Genomic DNA, 27,406 nt, shown 5'->3' on the forward strand with positions numbered 1-27,406 from the left:
TGATAAGGGTGCCCATACTTTTGCACCGGTCAAATTTTGGTTTAATGCATATTGCACATTTTCTGTTAGTACAATAAACCTCATTTCAATCCTGAAATATTACTGTGTCCATCAGTTATTAGATATATCAAACTGAAATGGCTGTTGCAAATACCAAAATATTTAGAACAAAAAATGATTAAGATTAATAGGGGTGCCCAAACTTTTTCATAGGACTGTAATGGTATATATTATATAGCAGAGGGACCTTTGGAGCCCATTCAGGGTCCAGAGCCCAGTATTGACTGCTACCGATTCAGCCCCTATAGATACGCCTCTGTATCCAAGGTAATTATAACAGCCAATAATCCAACAACAGTATAAAGATAAGCTCTTCACAATAAAGGTGGAGATTGTGGCTTTCCGAACACCACACTGCTCAGAGTTTATGGATGTCAGGCTGGTCTGCATATAACTCTGCAGAGACATGGAAATCAATGTGGAAAGGACAGCAGGCTCTCCGAGACAACCAGGCAGAGCTAGTTTATTACCATCTTCCTAAATGCGGAATACACAAAATGAGCCACTTTACTGGTCCCTTCACGACAGTCACATAATTTTCACGTAGCTTTTGCAGCAGACTCAGATTAGTTCTACAGTGTATGTAAGGCAGCTGTATGTTTCAGAGTTGTTTAAGCAATGAAAAACATTTTTAAAAAAATCTCTTAATATTTTAACATTCATGTGTATTTAATAAAAAAAATTCCAAAAACAAAAAGTTAGACATTCTGATTTAAGTAAAATGACTATAACGGGAATGAAAGTGTGCAAGTTATTAAAAGTTATTTTTTTACTGGTATGTGCACTTTTAGATTTAATGAGAAACCAAATTTTATTTAAAGAGAAAAGTTGAAATCCTACTCCGTTATAAACCTGCTGGTTTCACCACAGTGCAATTTTAGGGCACTAATGAGCTATAATAACAGCCGGGGGGGGGGGGCTGACGTAGGGCCCTAAGTTTTGACAATAGTATCTGCCTATTAGGGGAGCAGCACATAACTGGGTGTCGGCTAGATTTACCGGCTTGAACTTTGTGGTGGGGTCGGAACTCATAGCAGTATAGTTATCTATGATACTAGGAGTTCCGGCTTCCCAGCGACATACTGTCCCATAACAATTACAGCCTCATGCATCCCTGTACATGGAAGTATAAAAAAGTTATGGGTTTCAGAATATGGTGACTAAGAAAAAAAAATTTTTTTTTTGCAAAATTTTGGATGTTCTGATAAGCACTAGATCAATGTATAAGATTGGGATGTGCGGGCCATGTTTTTTTCTCTTTTTGGATACACACAATTAATCTCTCATATGGCTCTGACAACGGAAAAATAGAAAAAAAGTTATGGGGTTTATAAGGTGAGAAGTCAAAAATAAAAATCCCTCTGGCTGGAAGGGTTAAATACAGCTGTAAAATTCCTGCCATTAAGTGTCTCCCTTTTAGATAATTTAATTTCACTCCCTGTTACTGGGTCCTGCATTACTACTGTACAGTGAGTGGTAGGAGGAGGGGACAGTGAATAGAGAAGGGAGGGATTGTTTTCCTGTTAACTGTTTTCTGTGTGCAATGGATTGAACATTCTGCAGCATTTCACACCTTCTAATGTAAGAAATGTCTTCTATGCACTTGTATGTAACTCTGGTTGCTTGTGTGATTACAGATTATATTATTCACATACAGAAAACAGCTCTCCTGACTGTGCTCATAGATTGCTCTTCCTATGTCAGGGATCTTTGAAGCTGCATCATACCTGCATATATTTGCAATTCAGTGTCTCTGGATCTCCTATATCATGGTCATTTAGACTTTTCTGGACTATTTGTTTGCTGTTGTTCAGTTACTCCTGGCAGAATTACATATAAATAAACCAGTAGTAGTTATAATGTATAGGGGGGGGTTGACTACTTCTTATAGACAAATGTATAATGTGCTGCAGCCATAACGGGGATGATAGTGGCAGGAAAGCTGATAGGATATCGTACGTGAAGGCTAATACAGTCATAGAGCAGACTGCCCAGCAAGACCCCACGTATAATTTAACTTTTTATGAAAACTCTGCAGCTTTTTAAGTATATTACTTTGTATTATGAGGTCTGTGCTGAAAAAATAATTATGTTGCTTTCTTTTTTTATGCCATTCACAAAAATGTGTTGCACATGGTATATTTATAGGGGAAAAATATGCTGCAAAACCCAGAGCAGAAGTGTGAGGCTGAGCCTCAGATTGCAGGTACAGATTTGGAGTTAGGATGTGGATTGTCCCCATTCCTTACCTACTCGGCATTGTTTCTATGCTGAATTTGTGTTACGTGATGTGCAACATTTTTTTCCCAACAATGCTGATTTTAAATATGCAGCAATAACCTTTGTGGCTATATCAGTGGCAACTGCATTGACATTAGTGGGATACAGATTTGTCTGTACAGTATTTTAGATGGTTTTTTTTTTGTTCCTAAGAGTTATTCAACTAAGCAGAGTTTTCCCGTCTCTTGTCAGCTGATCATTATGAACTTATACAATTCTGGAGTCTTATCTTCCTATAGATTGTTGTATGCAAAATGTACAGTGTAGCATTTAATGTATTGTGCATAATTCATCACGCGCGAAGGTCTGTAACCGTCACATGCCAACTTTTTGTTCTGCCTTAATATGCCTGATTGCAGGACACCCAAAGGCTGTTTATTCTATAGATTTGTCAGCTAATTGAAACCCAGAAAATCCAATCTGAGTGAACTTAATTTCCATAACATAAAGCAACAAGTCAATATAATGCCGAATATTCAGTATCTCTGTTCTTATAATACATTGGAATAATGGCTGCAAAGTGTGTGCATTTCTGAATAAGCACCTTGAAATGTGATCTCAGCACAGAATTCTCATTTGGCTTGGCCCCAGAAATACACATCTTTGCATGATGCACCTGGCCATGTGTGGCAGGTCTGGTAGAATCTGCTAATTAACAATACAGGCTTAAACAGGCACCTCGTCTGGCAGGATAGTTAGTAGCCTGTTGGTGCTCAGCGGGTTTTGGTAGTGCTTCTTATTTTTCTATCCTAATGGTCTACTGCCCACCTAATTTTGCCTTATTGTCAGCCACTATTTACCGCAGCTTGAAGCCCTCCCAGGAGGCTAAATTATTATCAAAGGATTAGGGAGATGTAGCCTTACAACTCTGACATTTCTGATTACTTGTCTAAGCCAGAACACTAATTAGCTGTGACTAATCAGGAAAAATGTCCTCGCCATAGAAAACCATTTAAAAGACATGAGAAAAGTAGAGCAGCGATTCAAAGGCAAAGTATTGCTCAGATTTGCTGACAGTTGTGAGGTTTCCACCCAAGCTTTTTAGTGCTCCTTTAATTATGTAAAGGACTGTGTTTTCTCCCGAAAACTGAGCACAGCTCGACTTAAAGAAGCGATTGTCTTTTTGTATGTTTACATCTTTCCTTCCATTCAAAACATCAAACTGTTATTTTCCAGACTTTTTACAGAACTTGAGCCTGGGTTGTGGTTCTGGTACGAGTAGAAGTCCCTTTCCGCACATTCAGAACTTCTCCCCATACAAGTGCCTAGCTCATTTTCAGAATGTTTCATTTATTTCTGTTTTACAGGCACAGTTGGAAGGTTCTGACGTTTTGTTTACCCCCTTCCAGATGTTCCCTAATATGTCATACGTGACACAATGAGACATTTATAACTTTTACATACTGCATAATATTAGATAAGTAAAGCGTGAATTACTATGGCATTTATTTAAAAAAAAAAAAATTCTCGTCCCATATGAGAAAGTACCTGTGTCTATAAACTTAATACGGATTGTATGACATATAGCAGAACTATCTGGCACCATTAGAATTCTACATCTGTCGTTCATGTCAGAGTTATTATAGCTCATTTGTATTTACAATACACATTTGTATATTAAAAAGGAATGACAACCCCTTTCCTTACACCCTGTCGAGTCATGCCAATGTCATAGAGTAGGAAAGAGTAACTGGCACTCTAGCAAGCTCAGATGGGCCAACTTTTGCATTGTAAGCAATACTTTTGAATGGCCACCCACAAGTTCCCCATTGATATTAGCTGTTCTTGGGGATGGTTGGGGTTTTAGGTATGGAAGCAAACCCTATGGCAATCAGCTGACTGGCTTCATTGCTAAGAGGGGTTGCTTGTTTAGACAGTCCCTTTGTCAACATTTGGATGAATGTCCTTTACCATGCCTTTTTATGTATTACTCAACAAAGTCATCTAGTATGCATGCCACTGTATGTGAGTATTGAGGCATATGTCAGAAACTGCCACAAAGTATATTGGAATACTAAAACGGAGTACGAATAGAGTCTAAAATGTTTATGCCCAATATTTTTATTCATCAACAACATTAGGGCACATTTCTATACTGTCTGGTCTACCTTTATACACACTATTGGGTGGCTTAATTTGATCCCGAATTTTGGAACAGTTTGGGTGGACATGGTCGCATCTTAGACAATGCTTCTTTTCAGTAAAGATTTACCCCCTTATCTAGCTAGTCAGAAAAATGGTCTAAACCTAAATGTGCCTGAAATGTGCCCAGTTTGGAGGATATCTGTTCTTGCAATAGTCACTGGTTGCCTGTATGCTGCTAGACAAGTGCAGCAATTGACTTCAGTTATTGCTCAGTGCAGTGTGATAATGTGGAAGCATTCCAGCCATACTTATAGTTTATACATGTCTGAGCTTATGTACAGAGCGTTTGCTAACCAAAACGCACACCCACTTGTCATATGAGATCACAGAGCATCATGTGTCTATAAAGGACAATGATAGCACAAGCTTTGATGTGTTTATATGCCTTAATAGATAACAGCCATAAAAATCCATTATTTGGGGGAGCTTTTCATACTGTATGTACAGAAATGCCATTATACAAGTCCCCATTGAACTTGATATTTCCCACTTTTTTACTAATACAATTAAAAGAAATGGAGGCTACTATGGTAACCCATACATACGTTTTAATGTTATTATTTGCTAATAGTCACAGTAGAGAAAGTGCACATGTAATGTAATGTGATGGACAACTACGGGTAAGTATTTGTCTATAAGGGAGGGTTATAGTATAATGCTGGCAAATGTGTAAATGCCTTTTGCATGCGAGTGAGCTGTACATACTTAGTATTTTTAATCTTGCATTCATTCATGAATGCAAAGAATTATGGTAAGCTGCCCGAGCTTATTTTACTCCATGTGCTGAAAATACATTTGTTACGGATCATTAAGATATCCCTAAGGAAAGAAGGTAAGACTGTGAGTAGGATTTTTGTGAAATGAAATTGCTTGCACTGGCCTATGTATTTGTCAGCAATAAATGTAAGAGCCTCATATGTCTGTGTGTGTGTGTATATATATGTATGTATATATATATATATATATATATATATATATATATATACATATACACATAGATAGATATATAGATGTATGTAATATATGTGTGTGTGTATATATGTGTGCGTGTGTATATATATATATATATGTGTGTATATATATATATATATATATATATATATATATATATATATATATTTAAATAATATATTCCTTTGTACTTGTATTTATTTTTTAATTCTAGGTAAGGATTGAGTGGCTCTAATACAATTTTAGGGTTGAACAGATTTGCTCTGTGAATATCAGTGTCTGCAACTGTAGATTTCTTCCATCTTCTTCCAGATTTGTCGGTGATCTCGACTACAGATATGTAACAGCTCCTGATCACAGCTTTCTCCAACTGTCTAGTAAAAGCCTTCACAGCTTTCAGAAGTCATATAAACATCAACATGATTGCCATGTGATTTGATGAGGAGTTACACGCATCACATTACAACTCTAATTATTCCTGCAGTCAAATTGCAGAATACATGTATTTTCACACACGAAAAAGCTAGGGTACTTCTAGACGTAATTGAATCGCTGTAAACCACGCCGCAATCTACCACTGATAAGATGCTGAACATGAAATGCATTTGTTTAGTATTTTCAGTAGGCAGTGGAGCAAAGAAATTCCTTAGCTGCGTCCTTTATACATGTACAAGGGGTGGGGGGGGGAAGCATGGTATGTTGCTAAATCTCTTTTCAGGGGCACTAGAAAGAAACAACTCAAATCCTTGTTAGAAAATTGCAGAGTCTGGTAGTGACAAAGAGCTCATGCTTGCTCTATTGTTACTTCCACTGTGTCCTGAGAGTGGAGCCCTTTACAGCTGTGTGGATCCAGCCTGGCTCAGATGTACTACTTTAAGAGAGGAGGCTTGTCAATTTCTGGTCACAATAGACAGAGTTTTTCAGTGCCTGTTGCAGTGCTGAGCACAGTTGGGGATCAATGCTAGCCATTCAGACTGCACCCTTTTCCATGGCTTTGATTTGTTAATTCAAGACTAAAGGTCTACCAAGGGGGTTTAGAGTGTTTAAGAAAGCTGATGAACTGTTTAAGAAAGCTGATGAACTGAGAGCGTTCGTAGTCTTGGTGTGGCAATTTCCATAGTTGGTGGCAACTATTGGCTCTGAGGGAGCTGTGTCCTTGTTGACCCATGTGTTATTAAAATGCACAAGCGCTGCGTTTCTCAATATTTCAGCCCTATTTCATTGTCAATACCACCTTCTGAGCCGTTCAGCTTGTTGGTTGCTCTAAAGATTCTCTTAGATTGGGTTTGAAAACTTCACCTTAAACACTAGATTAGACTGATGTTCTGTTTTCCGTGCTCCTGTTGATTTGTTGAACCTTTGCAGGGCTGGAAAGCAAGTAGCAGCTTGATGGGGAGACAGGCTGCTAATATGATTTACCAGTCTACAGTCATGCACAATAAGTGTGAATAAATACAAGGGTCTCACAGAATCAACCCTAGCTTTTCCTTTCCTCTTATTTTTACTTGTCAGGAAAATAATGCATGCCCTTACAGGAGCTTGATGTGCTATGAATAAGATAAAACAATACAATTTTCTTTTTTTTTTCTCTCTCTTCTTTTTGCTGTCAGATACATTGTATGAGGATGAGACGAGTGTTGTGCAGACAGTATGGCAGAGATTGCTTGGTTTTCTGTATTATGTGATTGTAAAATTGTTGCTAAACATTTAACCAGTTGTTCACTCCAAGTAAAGAGCGGATGTGTGCCTTGAGCACCAATACTGCTAAAACTTTATTTATATATATATATATATATATATATATATATATATATATATATATATATATAGGCTTCAAATTAATGCCTAATAATTTGATAATTTTTCATCGTCTTTGATTTAAATATTGGCTCTCCCTGGGATTGACAGCAGGTCTGCTCATTCTGGAAAGCGCATAATAACGTTTATTTCCCACATTTGCTGAGAACTATAGCTGCTTACTAACAGTCTATGGTTCAAATAAAAAAAACTTTGTATTGAAAATTATGGCTGAGCTAAAGATAGAAGAATTTCATAAAGGATTAAAAAAAACACAAAGTATTAAAAATTCACATTCTATTTTGGTATGAATTAAGGGAACATAATGTGAACAGTAAGTTTCCCATGCGAGCAGATGTACAGCTTCTTACTGTACTGTATAGATGCATGTTGTATCTGCCGAAGAGAAAATACATATGTAAAAGCAGTTTATAATGTTCTAATCTGATTTACAAATCTGCACACATGCCAGCGATTCTTCCATTTCCTCATGATAGTGTATATATTTAAATCGTGTGTATAGTGGTAATACATTTTCAAAACACGATCTGTTTTCCGCATATATATATGTGTAAGGTATTCAAGATTTTATACCAAATGCTATTTGGTTCCACAAGTGACACAGCAAGGATTTTACGCTTCAGTTTTATGCACATTATTGTTCATCTTCCGTATGAAGACGCAATGTTTTTCCTATTTACACTTCTCGACACATTGATAAGAAGCAGGAAATTACTTTAGGAAAGGACTTAAACCCCTCTCCCGTGGAGAGACTCCCTGCGAACAGGGCAGGAACAGGAGATCTCAATAAATGTAATCTCTTACTTCTTAACAGGATCACATCCCTCACTTTTTCAGTTTAACTAAAAAGCTTTTGTTCAATGTTTAGACCAAAGTGAACATTGGCGTCTTCTAGAATTTATTACGGATTTAAAGCACAATGTATTGGCCTCCTATTATTACATCAATAAATATTTGGAGATGAATAGAAAGATGCGACGATATATGCAGATAAATAACTCTGAAGATATAGCTGGGTAATAGATCATCAATAAATGCATTTCTGTGCACCGATCATTATGGTATGTTATGGTTTGTTCAGAGACGACATGGTTAACCGCATGTGTCCTCCCTATAATCCATACAAATCTGGTAATTACGGGCCATCATTGCCTGTGTCCATATTTATTATGTCTGTGTGTTCTCCGCGCTCATAGCTCTAGCAACAGCTTTTAATATCCATCGTTGACTAATGCTGACTGCAAAGTGCAAAACAGTTTTTTAATGAATGTTACAGCTTGGAAGCAGAACAGTTAGTGCTAATTCACATAAAGAACAATCCAGGTCAGGTTGCTTGATTTCCTGGCGAAACATACAGTTCTCTTATCAGGAAATTATAGCATTATTGACTTCAAGTGCTGGCCTGTCATCATTTCAGAGTGTTTCATTAGCAGTCATTACCGTATCTGTTAAATGAATACTGCAGAGTCTTTTTTGCTTTCTTTTTACAGCAATGGTATAGCAGTTCTGTTAAAGTCATATGTGTGTGGCTGGCAGACAGGTTAGACCTTCAGCTCCACGTGTATCAATTAAAAACCATCATCAAGATTGTCAAGGTAAGTTATTCACTGGTAAATGTGCCAAATGTCGTCTTTTTTACCATTATGTTCATGTTCAGCCTATTATTATTATTACACATAGTTTATATACATAGTACAATAAATACAAAACTAACTAGCTAACCTAATTGATACAAGTAGGAAAGAGATCCCTGTCCACAAGAGCTTACAATCCATAAGGGAAGACTACTGATGTGTAAGGATGTGTGGGCTCCTCTTATTGAATGTATCCTATAGTAATAGATTAAATGCTAGCTTAGGTTCATTAGTAACTATTGGCTATTTAGTAATCTTGTATGACATTGGTCTATGGAAGATTTACCTTAGGTATCACAATAACGTATTACACAGTATGGAGTGAGCATAGAATTATTCCGGTTTGGCTGTTATAAGATGCTTAACCTATTCATGGATGAGGCATCTTCAGAATATTACCAGCAGTCGCTCTTTGAAAATGTATCACAATGAGGATGTTTAGTTACAGCTGTCCTGGGCTTTAACTTCACCAACAAGAAGTTTGTAAATTGTACCAAATCTATTAGACACCTAAAGGCCATTCATCTACATACAGTATATCACAGTATCTTTACATACAATAAAAGGGGCTCTCACACACAAAAAAAAAAAAATCAGATTTTCACCTCTTGGCCTGATGTTTTTGCAAAATGTCCTGAAACTAGATGTGATGAAGAGACTCAGCAGAAATGGCCAAATCATCTTATGAAGTTCAGCCATCATCTGCCTTCATACATCTACTTGTATGATATTTGTATTTTATTCTTTTGCAATGTAATGTAAAGTATTTTTAGAAATATTCTTTGCTACATGGTTATATCATGCTGTATATTGAAGGCGGTTCTAAATTATTGTGCTTTGGTTGCTCATTCTGCATTGCATCATACATTTCCCAGTTCTATCAAAGCTACAGGATATGTGGCTTATGATGTAGAATAGAGAGCCTCATTTTTCAAAACTTGCTACCATACCTGTCTATACATTAACCCTTGCTCTTAGTTTTGTACATACCATGTTGGCCAAAAGTATTGGCACCCCTGCAATTCTGTCAGATAATACTCGTTTTCTTCCAGAAAATGATTGCAAGCACAAACTCTTTGGTATTAAAGGGGCTCTATCAGCAAAATCATGCTGCTAGAGCCCCACATATGCGTGCATAGCCTTTAAAAAGGCTATTCAGGCATCGGTAATGTTATATTAAACTACCCCCCCCCCCCCCCCGTTTTAAAATAATAACCTAAAAAAGAATGTTATCTACTTACCGAACGTGCACGGTGGGCGGGCATTCTGGGTGCGTCTTCATCTTCTTCCCCGCCTCTTCTTCCTCCGATGTCTTCGGGTCCCGTCCTCCTCCGGCGCTTGCTCGCGGACACTGTTAAAAAAAAAATAGCTTGGGCGCATGCGCAGTAGCACGCGGCTTCTACGGCTACTGTGCATGCGCCCAGGCTATTTTTTTTTTTATCAGTGTCCGCGAGCAAGCGCCGGAGGAGGACGGGACCCGAAGACATCGGAGGAAGAAGAGGCGGGGAAGAAGATGAAGACGCACCCAGAATGCCCGCCCACCGTGCACGTTCGGTAAGTAGAGCACATTCTTTTTTAGGTTATTTTAAAACGGGGGGGGTAGTTTAATATAACATTACCAATGCCTGAATAGCCCTTTTAAAGGCTATGCACGCATATGTGGGGCTCTAGCAGCATGATTTTGCTGATAGAGCCCCTTTAATATCTTCATTTATTTTGCTTGCAATGAAAAAACACAAAAGAGAATGAAAAAAAGTCAAATCATTGATCATTTTACACAAACCTCCAAAAATGGGCCAGAGAAAAGTATTGGCCCCCTCAGCCTAATACTTGGTAGCACAACCTTTAGACAAAATAACTGCGAACAACCGCTTCTGGTAACCATCAATGAGTTTCTTACAATGCTCTGCTGGAATTTTAGACCATTCTTCTTTGGCAAACTGCTCCAGGTCCCTGAGATTTGAAGGTTGCCTTCTCCAAACTGACATTTTGAGATCTCTCTACAGGTGTTCTATGGGATTCAGGTCTGGACTCATTGCTGGCCACTTTAGAAGTCTCCAGTGCTTTCTCTCAAACCGTTTTCTAGTGCTTTTTGAAGTGTGTTTTGGGTCATTGTCCTGCTGGAAGACCCATGACCTCTGAGGGAGACCCAGCTTTCTCACACTGGGCCCTACATTATGCTGCAAAATTTGTTGGTAGTCTTCAGACTTCATAATGCCATGTACACGGTCAAGCAGTCCAGTGCCAGAGGCAGCAAAACAACCCCAAAACATCAGGGAACCTCCGCCATGTTTGACTGTAGGAACCGTGTTCTTTTCTTTAAAGCCCTCTTTTTTTTCTGTAAACTCTATGTTGATGGCTTTTCCCAAAAAGCTCTACTTTTGTCTCATCTGACCAGAGAACATTCTTCCAAAATGTTTTTGGCTTTCTCAGGTAAGTTTTGGCAAACTCCAGCCTGGCTTTTTTATGTCTCTGGGTAAGAAGTGGGGTCTTCCTGGGTGTCCTACCATACAGTCCCTTTTCATTCAGACACTGACGGATAGTACGGGTTGACACTGTTGTACCCTCGGACTGCAGGGCAGCTTGAACTTGTTTGGATGTTAGCCGAGGTCCTTTAACCACCATCTGCACAACCTTGCGTTGAAATCTCTTGTCAATTTTTCTTTTCCGTCCACATCTAGGGAGGTTAGCCACAGTTCCATGGGCTTTAAACTTCTTGATGACACTGCACACGGTAGACACAGGAACAGTCAGGTCTTTGGAGATGGACTTGTAGCCTTGAGATTGCTCATGCTTCCTCACAATTTTGCTTCAAAAGTCCTCAGACAGTTCTTTGGTCTTCTTTCTTTTCTCCATGCTCAATGTGGTACACACAAGGACACAGGACAGAGGTTGAGTCAACTTTTATCCATTTCAACTGGCTGCAAGTGTGATTGTTATTGCCACCACCTGTTAGGTGCCTCAGGTAAGTAACAGGTGCTGTTTATTACACAAATTAGAGAAGCAACACATGAATTTTCAAACAGTGCGAATACTTTTGTCCACCCCCTTTTTTATGTTTGCTGTGGAATTATATCCAATTTGGCTTTTTGACAATTTTTTGTGGTTTTCCATTGAAGACAAATTAAATGAAGATAATAATACCAAAGAATTTGTGATTGCAATCATTTTCTGGAAGAAAATTAGTATTATGTGACAGAATTGCAGGGGTGCCAATACCTTTGGCCAACACTGTAGGCTCCAGTTTTTGTAAAGGCACATAGTATATAGCCAAGGATTTGATAATAATAGAAGAACATGAAGACATGCCAGAAATCAGATGACTGGTAAATGGTTGCCACTGTATTTAGTTTACATTACATTTATGGGATGAAACATATCATACGGCATACATTCTTGTATAAAGTGATATATTGCTTTTGTAAAGACAGCTGTTAAATAACCCTGAAACTGTGGTTGTGAATGCAGAAGAAATTGCGTGGTTTTCATTTGGAAACAAAAGTATGGTAGGAGCGCAATGTTTCACAATTTAGCAGTCATTGTTTCATTCACTATTACAGTGAAAGTAAGTATGACTATGTCCAGGAAGGGACAGAAGCAACACAATAAATAAAATGACAATTTTTATTAAGTGATAATAAATATGAAAACATATATTACACACAAACAACAGGGGTAAATGCTTCACAAAAAGGCGGGTGGTGTGTGGTAATAAATAGTGTATAGGTCTAGGGTGAAGAAGTATGTATATCACAGTCAAGTAATAAGGGTTCACATGTTGTTGCAAGTGTGGCAGTTCCAAAGCAGATAAAATATCCCATCAGTAAGAATGCACAACAGAGAGACATATGTGAAAATTATATACATAGAAGGTAAAGAACCAACCCTAAGACCATAGTTATAGTGTAAAGCACCTACTACCCGTACCGTGCCCCGACGCGCGTTTCGCCCAATGGCTTCGTCGTCGTCCCCCTGCTTTGGAACTGCCACACTTGCAACAACATGTGAATCCTTATTATTTGACTGTGATATACATACTTTTTTCACCCTAGACCCATGTACTATTTATTACCACACACCACCTGCCTTTTTGTGAAGCATTTACCCCCTGTTGTTTATGTGTAATTTATGTTTTCATATTTATTATCACTTAATAAAAATTGTCATTTTATTTATTGTGTTGCTTCTGTCCCTTCTTGGACATAGTCATACTTAGTTTATTTTTGAAGCAGTTGCTTATTTGTGTGCCTTGTGTTGCAAAATTTTTGTGTTCCACTATTACAGTGAAATATTAATTTTACTACACACTAAAGAATTTTCAGTGGAAATGTGCTTATGTGTAAGAAAAATCACTTAATGTGGTTGAACCCAAAAATTGCATGGGTTTTAATAAACTTAGTGTAAGTGCTGGTTCTGACGGCTACTGTGCAAGGGATTAGTGATGAAACCGAATTTTGGTTAAATCAAATTATTTAACATTTTATTTATGGAGTACCTTCCAACAAAAAGCTCACTCATTGTGAAGTAGTACAATAGCCAACTCTGGTTTGTTTTTGGTGCATTGAATTGCTTGTTCTGATAGCTTATTTCGAGAGTTTTATTTTGACGCACAATTTTTTCATGGACAACGTTTAAAACAACATACAGTATGGGTTACAAATGTGATGTGAAACATGAGACTGTGTCAGTACCAATGCAATAGTATCAGCACAGTTATTTAGAAGTGCTCCTTTAGGTCAATTGAAGAAGGTCGAACTTTTTTTTTCATTTGCAAAGCAAAAAATTAAAACACAAAAAGGGGCTGATTTCCAGAATTTTTCTAATCCATCTGTTGACAGTTTGTATAGAGTCGTGAGTTTGTCTGTTTTTAAGATAATATCAGGACACATCAATAAATGCCATAGTTATCAGTTATGACTTGTAAGGTTTCCATGCATGGGATTAAAAGCGCGTAAAAACTTGACATTTTCTGAGCAGTTTTATCTTAGAGATCAGCCATCTTTGGTCTTCAGGATAACTAGAAAAACAACAAAATTGTCAACATGTCTATCTAAATACTGAGCTGTAATTCAGATTTCAGCTTTCAAGACTACTCTCAAAATTTTTTAGTAACACAATATAAGAATTCTAGTACGACTCAATAGGGAAGATCATGATGTAAATTATGCCCAATTTAATAAAATTTAATGCAAATGGGAAATACAACTCACTAGACATATTAAAAGTGTTTACTACTTTTTGCCACTCGTAATTCATCCCATTAAATGTCATCTCTTTTGCTCAGCATAAATTTCTTCAGTACATCTTCATGGCTGAACCTATCCCTATTACCTCTAATTGTAAGACCATACCTCTCCCTATCCGATGTGTTGAGGCGTCCAACATCCCAGGCCTGCCATATTGTCGCCAACTATAATGTGCGCTTATGATAAAGTGGGATGTCCGTTCTCCTCCCCTTGGGCCAGAGTCCCACTGCTCACTGTATTGCAGCATTATTTCCCCTCCCCATACGTTAGCTGTTAATTATTTTTCACTCTATTTCCTTACTTTATTCCCTGTTTTTCAGATATTTTCTATTTGGTTTTGTCATATATTAGATGCCTTGCCTCACATTTCTACCCTGACTGTGACGATTTTCATCTGTCTTTGTTTTGTATTTGATATACTTCCATAAATACCTTTGAAACTAAATTCCATCTCTTGCACAACTTCTCTAATCCACATCTGCAATTCTAACAATTTGTCAGGCAAAGTACAATAAGTATCTAAAGCATAATGAATGTGCTCACAACATACCCCACTATTTCTGAATTTTTTTTTAGTAAATCTCTCCTAATATGTTCTTTCCCTGCTCAGTATTATATGAACATGACCTCATTGCCATAAAACACAGCCATAAGTACACGTGCAATACTGAATAACATCCCTGCATCTCAATATATACACCCGGGGGAGAAGCTAATGGCACGTCTGATCCCTTTGGGAGAATCACTTGTGCTCTTATCGCCACAAAAGTCTTCAGCATAATGCCATAAAGTGTTAAACTAGCCGGCTTGATGGGAATGTTGTCCGCCATGTTCTCATCAGGTAGACTGTAGGGCCATAGGTTTTTATGTCTCTTTAGATGAGAATGACACATATAGATCTATCATTCTCATCCAGCAGTAGGAAAGCCACTAATCCCTGCTTAATATGTGAATATACCAGGGTCAAACATTTATCCTCAATGTGAGAAGATGCCTCACCCCTTCCCACCACAGCTGTTTTTCAGTTTAATATTTTCATTTTTTTCTCCCTGCCTTCCAAAAGTCTTTTTTTTTTCCGTTCAGAAGCTTGTAAGAGGATTTACTTTTTTATGGGACAGATTATTCTTCATAATAGTACCATTTAATATTTTGTGCAATGTATCGGGAAGCCACCAAAAAACATGAATTGGGGTGGAACTAGAAAAAAAATGTGCCATTTTCTCATGGGGTTTGTTTTTACAGCGTCCACTGTGCAGCTACAATGACATGTGGGTAGTTTTATGGCAATGCCAAATTCATATAGTTTTTATGTTTTATAGGGAAACAGTTGTTCCACCCTATATTGGCTCCAATGTGTACAGTTACTATGGTGTCCTTCATTTTCTAATGGAGGGGAAAAAAATGCTGAATCTCACCATTGCTGTGTTTGTCTTCAGGGTGCACGACCTGGCTTCTGGACCAAGGAAGCTTGCAGTACAAACATGGAAACAAAGTAGATAGGCATCTCGCTGAATTCTTAAAATTTAACTTTTAATCCATTTCTTCAATAAAATAATGTACAAACAAGAAAAAAGTGATGAAAAAAAGAAGTGACAAAACAAGAAAAAAGGCTAAAAATCTAACGCGTTTCGAGACTATATGTCTTAGTCATAGCGAGACATAGTCGCGTTAGCATTTTTAGCATTTTTTTCTTGTTTTGTCACTTCTTTTTTTTAACCCCTTAGAGACACAGCCCAAAAGTGACTTAAGGACCAGGCCTCTTTTTTCAAAACTGACATGTGTCACTTTAAATGGCAATAGCTTTGAGACGCTTTAACTTACACAAGTGATTCTGAGATTGTTTTTTTGTGACATATTGTACTTCATGTCAGTAGAAAATTTTTGTCGATATTTTTTGCCTTTGATTATGAAAAAATAGGAAATTTGATGAAAATTTGGAAAAAAGTGCAGTTTTCAAACTTTGAAATTGCAAGCCTTTCAAATGGAAAGCCATACTACCCAAATTTTTTGATAAATATAATTAACCATGTCTCTGATTTATGTAGAAGTCAAATTTTAATCACCCTTTCATTTTTTTCAGATATTATAAGGCTTACAAGTCAAGCAGTGATTTTCCAAATTTTCAAGAAAATTTCCAAAACACATTTTTCAAGGGACCAGTTCAGTTTTGAAGGGAACTTGAGAGGCCTCTCTTGTAAAAACCCCCATAAGTCACCCCATTCTCAAAACTGCACTCCTGAAAGAATCCAAAACAGCAGTTAGAAAGTTTCTTAACCCTTTCAGCATTTCACAGCAATTAAAACAAAATGGAGGTCAAATTTACATTTTTCAATTTCTATCACTAATATATTCATTTAGCCCTAGAATTTACACATTTACTAAGGGTTAAAGGAGAAATTGCACCCCACATTTTGTTACGCAATTTCTCCCGAACACGGCAATACCCCATATGTGCTGGTACCCTAATGTACGGGCACACGGTCGCTCTCAGAACGGATGGAGCGCTAATTGGATTTTGTAGGCCAGATTTTGCTAAAATAGATTGCAGGCACCATGTTCCTTTTGCAGAGCCCCCAAGGTGCCAAAACAGTGGAAACCCCCAAAATGTGACCCCATTTTGGAAACTAGACCCCTCAAGGAATTTATCAAGGGGTATAGTGAGCACTTTGACCCTACAGGAGTGTAACAGAATTGGCCCAACAAAAGGAAAAGTGACATTTTTTGCTATAAAATGTAGCTTTAACCCCAAATTATGCATTTCCACAAGGGGTTAAAAGAGAAAATGCACCCCACAAGTTGTCAAGCATTTTCTCCCAAAAACAGGAATGCCCCACATGTGGATGTAAAGTGATCTATGGGCACGCTGTAAGGTCCAGAGCGGAAGGAGCGCTATTGGGATTTTGGAGGGCAAATTTAGCTTGAGTTTGTACAAGGCACCATGTTGCATTTGGAGAGCCCCTGAAGTGCCAGAACAGTAGAAACCCCCCCAAAATGACCCCATTTTGGAAACTAGACCCCTCAAGGAATTTATCAAGGGGTATAGTGAGCACTTGAACCCTACAGGTGCTTCACAGATTTTGTTACCATTGAGAAGTGAAAATGAAAAATTACTTTTTTTATAATAAAATGTCACTGTAGCCCCAAATTTTTCATCTTCACGAGGGGTTAAAGGAGAAATTGCACCCCACATTTTGTTACGCAATTTCTCCCGAACACGGAAATACCCCATATGTGCTGGTACCCTAATGTACGGGCACACGGTCGCTCTCAGAACGGATGGAGCGCTAATTGGATTTTGTAGGCCAGATTTTGCTAAAATAGATTGCAGGCACCATGTTCCTTTTGCAGAGCCCCCAAGGTGCCAAAACAGTGGAAACCCCCAAAATGTGACCCCATTTTGGAAACTAGACCCCTCAAGGAATTTATCAAGGGGTATAGTGAGCACTTTGACCCTACAGGAGTGTAACAGAATTGGCCCAACAAAAGGAAAAGTGACATTTTTTTGCTATAAAATGTAGCTTTAACCCCAAATTATGCATTTCCACAAGGGGTTAAAAGAGAAAATGCACCCCACAAATTGTCAAGCATTTTCTCCCAACTACAGAAATGCCCCACATGTGGACGTAAAGTGATGTATGGTCACACAGTGGGATAGAACAATAGTTGGAGGGTAGATTTGGCTGAAATTGGTTTTAGTTACCATGTCACATTTGTAGAGGCCTTGAAGTGCCAAAACAGTGGAAACCCCCAAAATGTGACCCCATTTTGGAAACTAGACCCCTTGACTTCAGTGACGTTAGTGTTAAATTACACCTCTTAAAAAATTTACCAAGAAGTATAGCAAACATTTGGATGCAGCTTGTATGGCAATAATTTATTATCCAGAAATTACTGCATAACCGGATGAAAGTAATTGTGTGCAGAGTACGTGATGGTATAAGGAGGCGATATTCCATGGAAAATAAATTCTAAAATTAATATTCCATTGAAGTGTGGTACAATCTAAAGCACTCCTTCATGCACAGGCCAGGTTTATCAGGGCAGGTGTCACACTGATAAATGGTGTCTCTCCTTATTCCTCTTTTGTAACACACTCTGCATCTTTTCTGAGTTTTCCCTTTTTTAGCAGTTTGGGGGACTTCACCGGGAAAATGTTGCCCTGGTACAATACGGGAACCATGAGTTTCAGAAGTACTGGGGCCTGGCACTTATAGGTCCCCAAATATCAGGGACTTGATAATTGCCTCCTGAAACTCAAGTAAAGTTCCTGTGTGGCCTGCACATCGTGATAGCACGTAAGAGTTATACAATGCCATCTGAACCATGTGCACGACCAGCTTTTTGTACCACACTCTTGTTTTTCGCATGGCACTGTAGGGCTTTAGGACTTGATCAGATAGATCAACCCCTCCCATGTACTTATTGTATGCCAGGATGCAGTCTGGCTTGGAGACAGTGGTACTGGTGCCACGCAGAGGGACAGAGGTGCTGCCGCTGCCATTAGCTGTGGTCAGTACAAGGACATCCCTCTTGTCCCTATACTTGACCAGCAGCATATTCTCATTGCAGACGGCACTACTCTCACCCTTTCTGAGGCGCTGCTCAATATGTGCCCTAGGGAGGCCTCTTTGATTTCTGCGCACAGTCCCACAAGCTGCAGTTCCTCTAGAACTCAGGGACCTAAAGAGTGGGATGCTGGTGTAAAAGTTATCCACATAGAGGTGATAACCCTTGTCCAGCAGTGGGTGCATCAAATCCCACACAATTTTCCCACTAACTCCTAGGATTGGGGGGCAGTCTGGGGGCTCAATCCTTGTGTCCCTTCCTTCATACACCCTAAATTTATAAGTGTATCCTGAACTGCTCTCACATAGCTTATACATTTTAATGCCATACCGTGCCCGCTTACTGGGCAAGTATTGGCGGAATTTTAGCCTCCCTTTGAAACTGATCAGAGACTCATCAATTGCAATGTTCTGATCAGGGATGTAGGACTCTGCAAATTTGGAACTAAAGTGGTCAATGACTGGCCTAACTTTGTATAAGCGGTCAAAATTTGGGGCATCTTGGGGCGGGCACTGGGAATTATCATTATAATGAATGAACTTTAGGATACTTTCAAACCGCTTCCTGGACATAGCCATTCGATAGATTGGAGTGTTGTGCAAGACGTCTGTACTCCAATACTGACGAATTTTAGGTTTTTTCACTATGCCCATATGCAGAATAAGACCCCAGAAAATCTTCATTTCTGCTGCATTTACTGGGGTCCAGTTCTGTGGCCTGGCATAGGAAGAGGTGGCATTTTGTTCCAAAAATTGTTCAGCGTACAAATTCGTTTGGGCCACCATAAGATCTGCAAACTCATCAGAGAAAAAGATTTTGAAAAAGTCATTTTCTCTGAAGCCCTCAGTCTCAATTTGTATTCCTGACCGGGCAACAAAGTCAGGAAGCTGAGGCTCATAATTTTCTGGGAGTGGGGTCCACATGGGCTCTACAGGTGGGGCAACTAACTCAGCAATTGTTCTGGGGCACCTCCTTTGGGGTTGCTCATCACTGGAGGAGGAGGAAGAAGAGGAAAAATAAAGGAATGGGGCATTTTCCTCTTCTCCCTCGCTGGCCAGTATGGCGTACGCCTCTTCTACTGAAAACCTTCTTTGGGATGATAGGGACATTTTTGTGTGTGTGTGGTGTTTTACTTGAGTATATAAAACTTTATTTCTTGAAACTTTATTTCTTTGAAACTTTATTTCTTTGAAACTTTTTCAGTGTGGGGTGTGTGTTGTGCTTTAACACGTGTATTTTATGTAAAAAAAAAAAAAAAAAACCTTCCCTTCTATCAAAAATGGAGCTATATATAGATTGAAAAAAAACTGAGCCAAAAATCACAAATGTGACCAATAACGTATATTTTATTACTGGTCAATTTGCGGTGGCGAGTTTTACAAAAAAAAAGCTTGTGCACAAACAAAATTCTCTTTTCTACCTACTAGAAAAAAAAACTGAGCCAAAAATCACAAATGTGACCAATAACGTATATTTTATTACTGGTCAATTTGCGGTGGCGAGTAGAGATGAGCGAACAGTGTTCTATCGAACTCATGTTCGATCGGATATTAGGCTGTTCGGCATGTTCGAATCGAATCGAACACCACGTGGTAAAGTGCGCCATTACTCGATTCCCCTCCCACCTTCCCTGGCGCCTTTTTTGCTCCAATAACAGCGCAGGGTAGGTGGGACAGGAACTACGACACCGGTGACGTTGAGAAAAGTAGGCAAAACCCATTGGCTGCCGAAAACATGTGACCTCTAATTTAAAAGAACAGCGCCGCCCAGGTTCGCGTCATTCTGAGCTTGCAATTCACCGAGGACGGAGGTTTCCGTCCAGCTAGCTAGGGGTTAGATTCTGGGTAGGCAGGGACAGGCTAGGATAGGAAGGAGAAGACAACCACAACAGCTCTTGTAAGAGCTAAATTCCAGGGAGAAGCTTGTCAGTGTAACGTGGCACTGACGGGCTCAATCGCCGCAACCCAGCTTTCCCAGGATCCTGAATGGAATACACTGTCAGTGTATTCCCGTATACCCGATATATACCCCCGATACCCGTTCCAACGGTGTGCCCCCCACCTTCACCCCAGAAATACCCTGCAAGTCCCCTATCAATAGAATTGGGGCTATATACACCCACAATTTTTACTACTGGTATACAGTGCCATTGTCTGACTGGGAATTCAAAGAATATATTGGGGTTATAAATACCCTCATTTCTTGCTACTGCCATATAGTGCCAGTTTCTGACTGGTAATTCAAAGAATATATTGGGGTTACGTGCACCCACAATTTTTACTACTGGTATACAGTGCCATTGTCTGACTGGGAATTCAAAGAATATATTGGGAATACAAATACCCTCATTTCTTGCTACTGCCATATAGTGCCAGTTTCTGACTGGTAATTCAAAGAATATATTGGGGTTACGTGCACCCACAATTTTTACTACTGGTATACAGTGCCATTGTCTGACTGGGAATTCAAAGAATATATTGGGAATACAAATACCCTCATTTCTTGCTACTGCCATATAGTGCCAGTTTCTGACTGGTAATTCAAAGAATATATTGGGGTTACGTGCACCCACAATTTTTACTACTGGTATACAGTGCCATTGTCTGACTGGGAATTCAAAGAATATATTGGGGTTATAAATACCCTCATTTCTTGCTACTGCCATATAGTGCCAGTTTCTGACTGGGAATTCAAAGAATATATTGGGGTTACGTGCACCCACAATTTTTACTACTGGTATACAGTGCCATTGTCTGACTGGGAATTCAAAGAATATATTGGGGTTATAAATACCCTCATTTCTTGCTACTGCCATATAGTGCCAGTTTCTGACTGGGAATTCAAAGAATATATTGGGGTTATAAATACCCTCATTTCTTGCTACTGGTATATAGTGCCATTGTCTGACTGGGAATTCAAAGAATATATTGGGGTTACGTGCACCCACAATTTTTACTACTGGTATACAGTGCCAGTTTCTGACTGGGAATTCAAAGAATATATTGGGGTTACAAATACCCTCATTTCTTGCTACTGCCATATAGTGCCAGTTTCTGACTGGTAATTCAAAGAATATATTGGGGTTACGTGCACCCACAATTTTTACTACTGGAATACAGTGCCATTGTCTGACTGGGAATTCAAAGAATATATTGGGGTTATAAATACCCTCATTTCTTGCTACTGCCATATAGTGCCAGTTTCTGACTGGTAATTCAAAGAATATATTGGGGTTATAAATACCCTCATTTCTTGCTACTGGTATATAGTGCCATTGTCTGACTGGGAATTCAAAGAATATATTGGGGTTACGTGCACCCACAATTTTTACTACTGGTATACAGTGCCAGTTTCTGACTGGGAATTCAAAGAATATATTGGGGTTACAAATACCCTCATTTCTTGCTACTGCCATATAGTGCCAGTTTCTGACTGGTAATTCAAAGAATATATTGGGGTTACAAATACCCTCATTTCTTGCTACTGCCATATAGTGCCAGTTTCTGACTGGTAATTCAAAGAATATATTGGGGTTACGTGCACCCACAATTTTTACTACTGGTATACAGTGCCATTGTCTGACTGGGAATTCAAAGAATATATTGGGGTTATAAATACCCTCATTTCTTGCTACTGCCATATAGTGCCAGTTTCTGACTGCGAATTCAAAGAATATATTGGGGTTACGTGCACCCACAATTTTTACTACTGGTATACAGTGCCAGTTTCTGACTGGGAATTCAAAGAATATATTGGGGTTACAAATACCCTCATTTCTTGCTACTGCCATATAGTGCCAGTTTCTGACTGGTAATTCAAAGAATATATTGGGGTTACGTGCACCCACAATTTTTACTACTGGTATACAGTGCCAGTTTCTGACTGGGAATTCAAAGAATATATTGGGGTTACAAATACCCTCATTTCTTGCTACTGCCATATAGTGCCAGTTTCTGACTGGTAATTCAAAGAATATATTGGGGTTATAAATACCCTCATTTCTTGCTACTGGTATATAGTGCCATTGTCTGACTGGGAATTCAAAGAATATATTGGGGTTACGTGCACCCACAATTTTTACTACTGGTATACAGTGCCAGTTTCTGACTGGGAATTCAAAGAATATATTGGGGTTACAAATACCCTCATTTCTTGCTACTGCCATATAGTGCCAGTTTCTGACTGGTAATTCAAAGAATATATTGGGGTTACAAATACCCTCATTTCTTGCTACTGCCATATAGTGCCAGTTTCTGACTGGTAATTCAAAGAATATATTGGGGTTACGTGCACCCACAATTTTTACTACTGGTATACAGTGCCATTGTCTGACTGGGAATTCAAAGAATATATTGGGGTTATAAATACCCTCATTTCTTGCTACTGCCATATAGTGCCAGTTTCTGACTGCGAATTCAAAGAATATATTGGGGTTACGTGCACCCACAATTTTTACTACTGGTATACAGTGCCAGTTTCTGACTGGGAATTCAAAGAATATATTGGGGTTACAAATACCCTCATTTCTTGCTACTGCCATATAGTGCCAGTTTCTGACTGGTAATTCAAAGAATATATTGGGGTTACGTGCACCCACAATTTTTACTACTGGTATACAGTGCCAGTTTCTGACTGGGAATTCAAAGAATATATTGGGGTTACAAATACCCTCATTTCTTGCTACTGCCATATAGTGCCAGTTTCTGACTGGTAATTCAAAGAATATATTGGGGTTATAAATACCCTCATTTCTTGCTACTGGTATATAGTGCCATTGTCTGACTGGGAATTCAAAGAATATATTGGGGTTACGTGCACCCACAATTTTTACTACTGGTATACAGTGCCAGTTTCTGACTGGGAATTCAAAGAATATATTGGGGTTACAAATACCCTCATTTCTTGCTACTGCCATATAGTGCCAGTTTCTGACTGGTAATTCAAAGAATATATTGGGGTTACAAATACCCTCATTTCTTGCTACTGCCATATAGTGCCAGTTTCTGACTGGTAATTCAAAGAATATATTGGGGTTACGTGCACCCACAATTTTTACTACTGGTATACAGTGCCAGTGTCTGACTGGGAATTCAAAGAATATATTGGGGTTACAAATACCCTCATTTCTTGCTACTGCCATATAGTGCCAGTTTCTGACTGGGAATTCAAAGAATATATTGGGGTTATAAATACCCTCATTTCTTGCTACTGGTATATAGTGCCATTGTCTGACTGGGAATTCAAAGAATATATTGGGGTTACGTGCACCCACAATTTTTGCTACTGGTATATAGTGCCAATTTCTAACTGGGAATTCAAAATGCTCAAGGCTCCCGGAAAGGGACGTGGACGAGGCCGTGGGCGAGGTCGGGGGAATGGTTCTGGGGAGCAAGGTAGCAGTGAAGCCACAGGGCGTCCCGTGCCTACTCCTGTGGGGCAGCAAGCATTGCGCCACTCCACAGTGCCAGGGTTGCTTGCCACATTAACTAAACTGCCGGGTACAAACCTTAGTAGGCCCGAGAACCAGGAACAGGTCTTGCAATGGCTGTCAGAGAACGCTTACAGCACATTGTCCAGCAGCCAGTCAGACTCTGCCTCCTCTCCTCCTATTACCCAACAGTCTTGTCCTCCTTCCTCCCAAAATTCCCAAGCTTCACAGAACAATAACCCCAACTGTCCCTGCTCCCCAGAGCTGTTCTCCGCTCCTTTCATTGTCCCTCAACCTGCCTCTCCACGTCACGATTCCACGAACCTAACAGAGGAGCATCTGTGTCCAGATGCTCAAACACTAGAGTCTCCTCCATCTCCGTTCGATTTGGTGGTGGATGACCAGCAACCCACCCTCATCGACGATGATGTGACGCAGTTGCCGTCAGGGCATCCAGTTGACCGGCACATTGTGCGGGAGGAGGAGATGAGACAGGAGTTGGAAGAGGAAGTGGTGGATGATGAGGACACTGACCCGACCTGGACAGGGGGGATGTCAAGCGGGGAAAGTAGTGTGGATGTTGAGGCAAGTGCAGCACCAAAAAGGGTAGCTAGAGGCAGAGACAGAGGTCAGCAGCTTAGGCGAAGCCAGGCCACACCCGGAATCTCCCAAGATGTTCCAGTTCGTACCCAGCCCCGAAAAACTCCCACCTCGAGGGCACGTTTCTCGAAGGTGTGGAGTTTTTTCAAGGAATGCGCCGAGGACAGATATAGTGTTGTCTGCACAATTTGCCTCTCGAAATTGATTAGGGGCTCTGAGAAGAGCAACCTGTCCACCACTTCAATGCGCCGTCATTTGGAATCCAAGCACTGGAATCAGTGGCAGGCAGCAACGGCAGGACAAAGGCCGCCTGCCGTTCATGCCACTGCCTCTGCCTCTGCCACTGCCACTGCTGACTGTGCTGGCGATGCACTCCAGAGGACAAGCCAGGACACCACTTCATCTGCCTCCGCCACTTTGTTGACTTCTCCCTCATCCTCCCCTGTTCCTGTCTTATCTCCTTCTCCTGCACCATCAAAGGCACCATCAGGTGCTTCTTTACAACATCCCACCATCTCTCAGACATTGGAGCGGCGGCAGAAATACACTGCTAACCACCCACACGCGCAAGCCTTGAACGCCAACATCGCTAAACTGCTGGCCCAGGAGATGTTGGCGTTCCGGCTTGTTGAAACTCCCGCCTTCCTGGACCTGATGGCAACTGCGGCACCTCGCTATGCCGTCCCTAGCCGTCACTACTTCTCCCGGTGTGCCGTCCCCGCCTTGCACCAGCACGTGTCACTCAACATCAGGCGGGCCCTTAGTTCCGCGCTTTGCACAAAGGTCCACTTGACCACCGACGCGTGGACAAGTGCATGCGGACAGGGACGCTACATTTCACTGACGGCACACTGGGTGAATGTAGTTGAGGCTGGGACTGCTTCCCAAACTGGCCCGGTGTACCTCGTCTCCCCGCCTAACATTCCTGGCAGGGACACGAGAAGAACACCCCCCTCCTCCTCCTCCTCTACCACCTCCTCCTCCGCCACCGCCTCCTCCTCCACCACCGCCTCCTCCTCCGCTGTTAGATTGACCCCAGCTACGAGTTGGAAACGTTGCAGCACTGGCGTTGGTAGACGTCAGCAGGCTGTGCTGAAGCTGATCAGCTTGGGGGACAGACAGCACACTGCCTCCGAGGTGAGGGATGCCCTCCTCGATGAGACGGCAATATGGTTTGAGCCGCTGCACCTGGGCCCAGGCATGGTCGTTTGTGATAACGGCCGGAACCTGGTAGCAGCTCTGGAGCTTGCCGGACTCCAACATGTTCCATGCCTGGCCCACGTCTTCAACCTAGTGGTGCAACGTTTCCTAAAGAGCTACCCCAATGTTCCAGAGCTACTGGTGAAAGTGCGGCGCATGTGCGCCCACTTTCGCAAGTCGACAGTAGCCGCTGCTAGCTTAAAATCTCTCCAGCAACGCCTGCATGTGCCACAACACCGGCTTTTGTGCGACGTCCCCACACGCTGGAACTCAACGTTTCAGATGTTGAATAGAGTGGTTGAGCAGCAGAGACCTTTGATGGAATACCAGCTACAAAACCCTAGGGTGCCACAAAGTCAGCTGCCTCAGTTTCACATCCATGAGTGGCCATGGATGAGAGACCTTTGTGACATCCTACGGGTCTTTGAGGAGTCCACAAGGAGGGTGAGCTCTGAGGATGCGATGGTGAGCCTTACAATCCCGCTCTTGTGTGTTCTGAGAGAATCCCTGATTGACATCAGGGATAACTCAGATCACACAGAGGAGTTAGGGATAGCATCCGATCCGTCACAGCTGGAGAGTAGGTCCACACATCTGTCCGCTTCACTGCGTTTAATGGAGGAGGAGGAGGAGGAGGAGGAAGAAGAGTTGTCCGATGATGTGATGGTGATACAGGAGGCTTCCGGGCAACTTCGAATCGTCCCATTGTTGCAGCGCGGATGGGTAGACATGGAGGATGAGGAGGAAATGGAGATTGAACTTTCCGGTGGGGCCAGAGGAGTCATGCCAACTAACACTGTGGCAGACACGGCTGAGTTCATGTTGGGGTGCTTTACAACCGACAAGCGTATTGTCAAAATCATGGAGGACAACCAGTACTGGATCTTTGCTATCCTTGACCCCCGGTATAAAAACAACATCTCGTCTTTTATTCCGGTAGAGGGGAGGGCCAATCGCATCAATGCTTGCCACAGGCAATTGGTGCAGAATATGATGGAGATGTTTCCAGCATGTGACGTTGGCGGCAGGGAGGGCAGTTCCTCCAGTAGGCAACCAAGTTCTCACCGGTCCACACAAACGAGGGGCACACTGTCTAAGGTCTGGGACACCTTGATGGCACCCCCTCGCCAAAGTGCCGCCACGGAGGGTCCTAGTGTCACCAGGCGTGAGAAGTATAGGCGCATGTTGCGGGAATACCTTTCCGACCACAGCCCTGTCCTCTCCGACCCCTCTGCGCCCTACACGTATTGGGTGTCGAAGTTGGACCTGTGGCTTGAACTTGCCCTATATGCCTTGGAGGTGCTGTCCTGTCCTGCCGCCAGCGTCCTATCTGAGAGGGTGTTCAGTGCAGCCGGTGGCATCATCACTGACAAGCGCACCCGTCTGTCAGCTGAGAGTGCCGACCGGCTCACTTTGATAAAAATGAACCACCACTGGATAGAGCCTTCATTTTTGGGCCCACCTGTGTAAAGCACCCC

General features: G+C 40.9%; 1 protein-coding gene across 4 annotated transcripts in view; it reads left to right on the forward strand.

Annotated features, from left to right (window-relative positions):
* The window catches only part of CADPS2 (calcium dependent secretion activator 2), a 283,863-nt gene that overhangs the window by 250,622 nt on the left and 5,835 nt on the right, over positions 1–27,406 (forward strand). For all 4 annotated transcript variants that reach the window (XM_075274223.1, XM_075274224.1, XM_075274225.1 and 1 more), the window contains one exon: positions 8,745–8,849. In XM_075274223.1, coding sequence (XP_075130324.1) covers positions 8,745–8,849 — 105 coding nt within the window. The remainder of the gene's footprint in view (positions 1–8,744; positions 8,850–27,406) is intronic.

Source organism: Leptodactylus fuscus, chromosome 5, assembly GCF_031893055.1.
Source record: "Leptodactylus fuscus isolate aLepFus1 chromosome 5, aLepFus1.hap2, whole genome shotgun sequence".
Classification (NCBI taxonomy): domain Eukaryota; kingdom Metazoa; phylum Chordata; class Amphibia; order Anura; family Leptodactylidae; genus Leptodactylus; species Leptodactylus fuscus.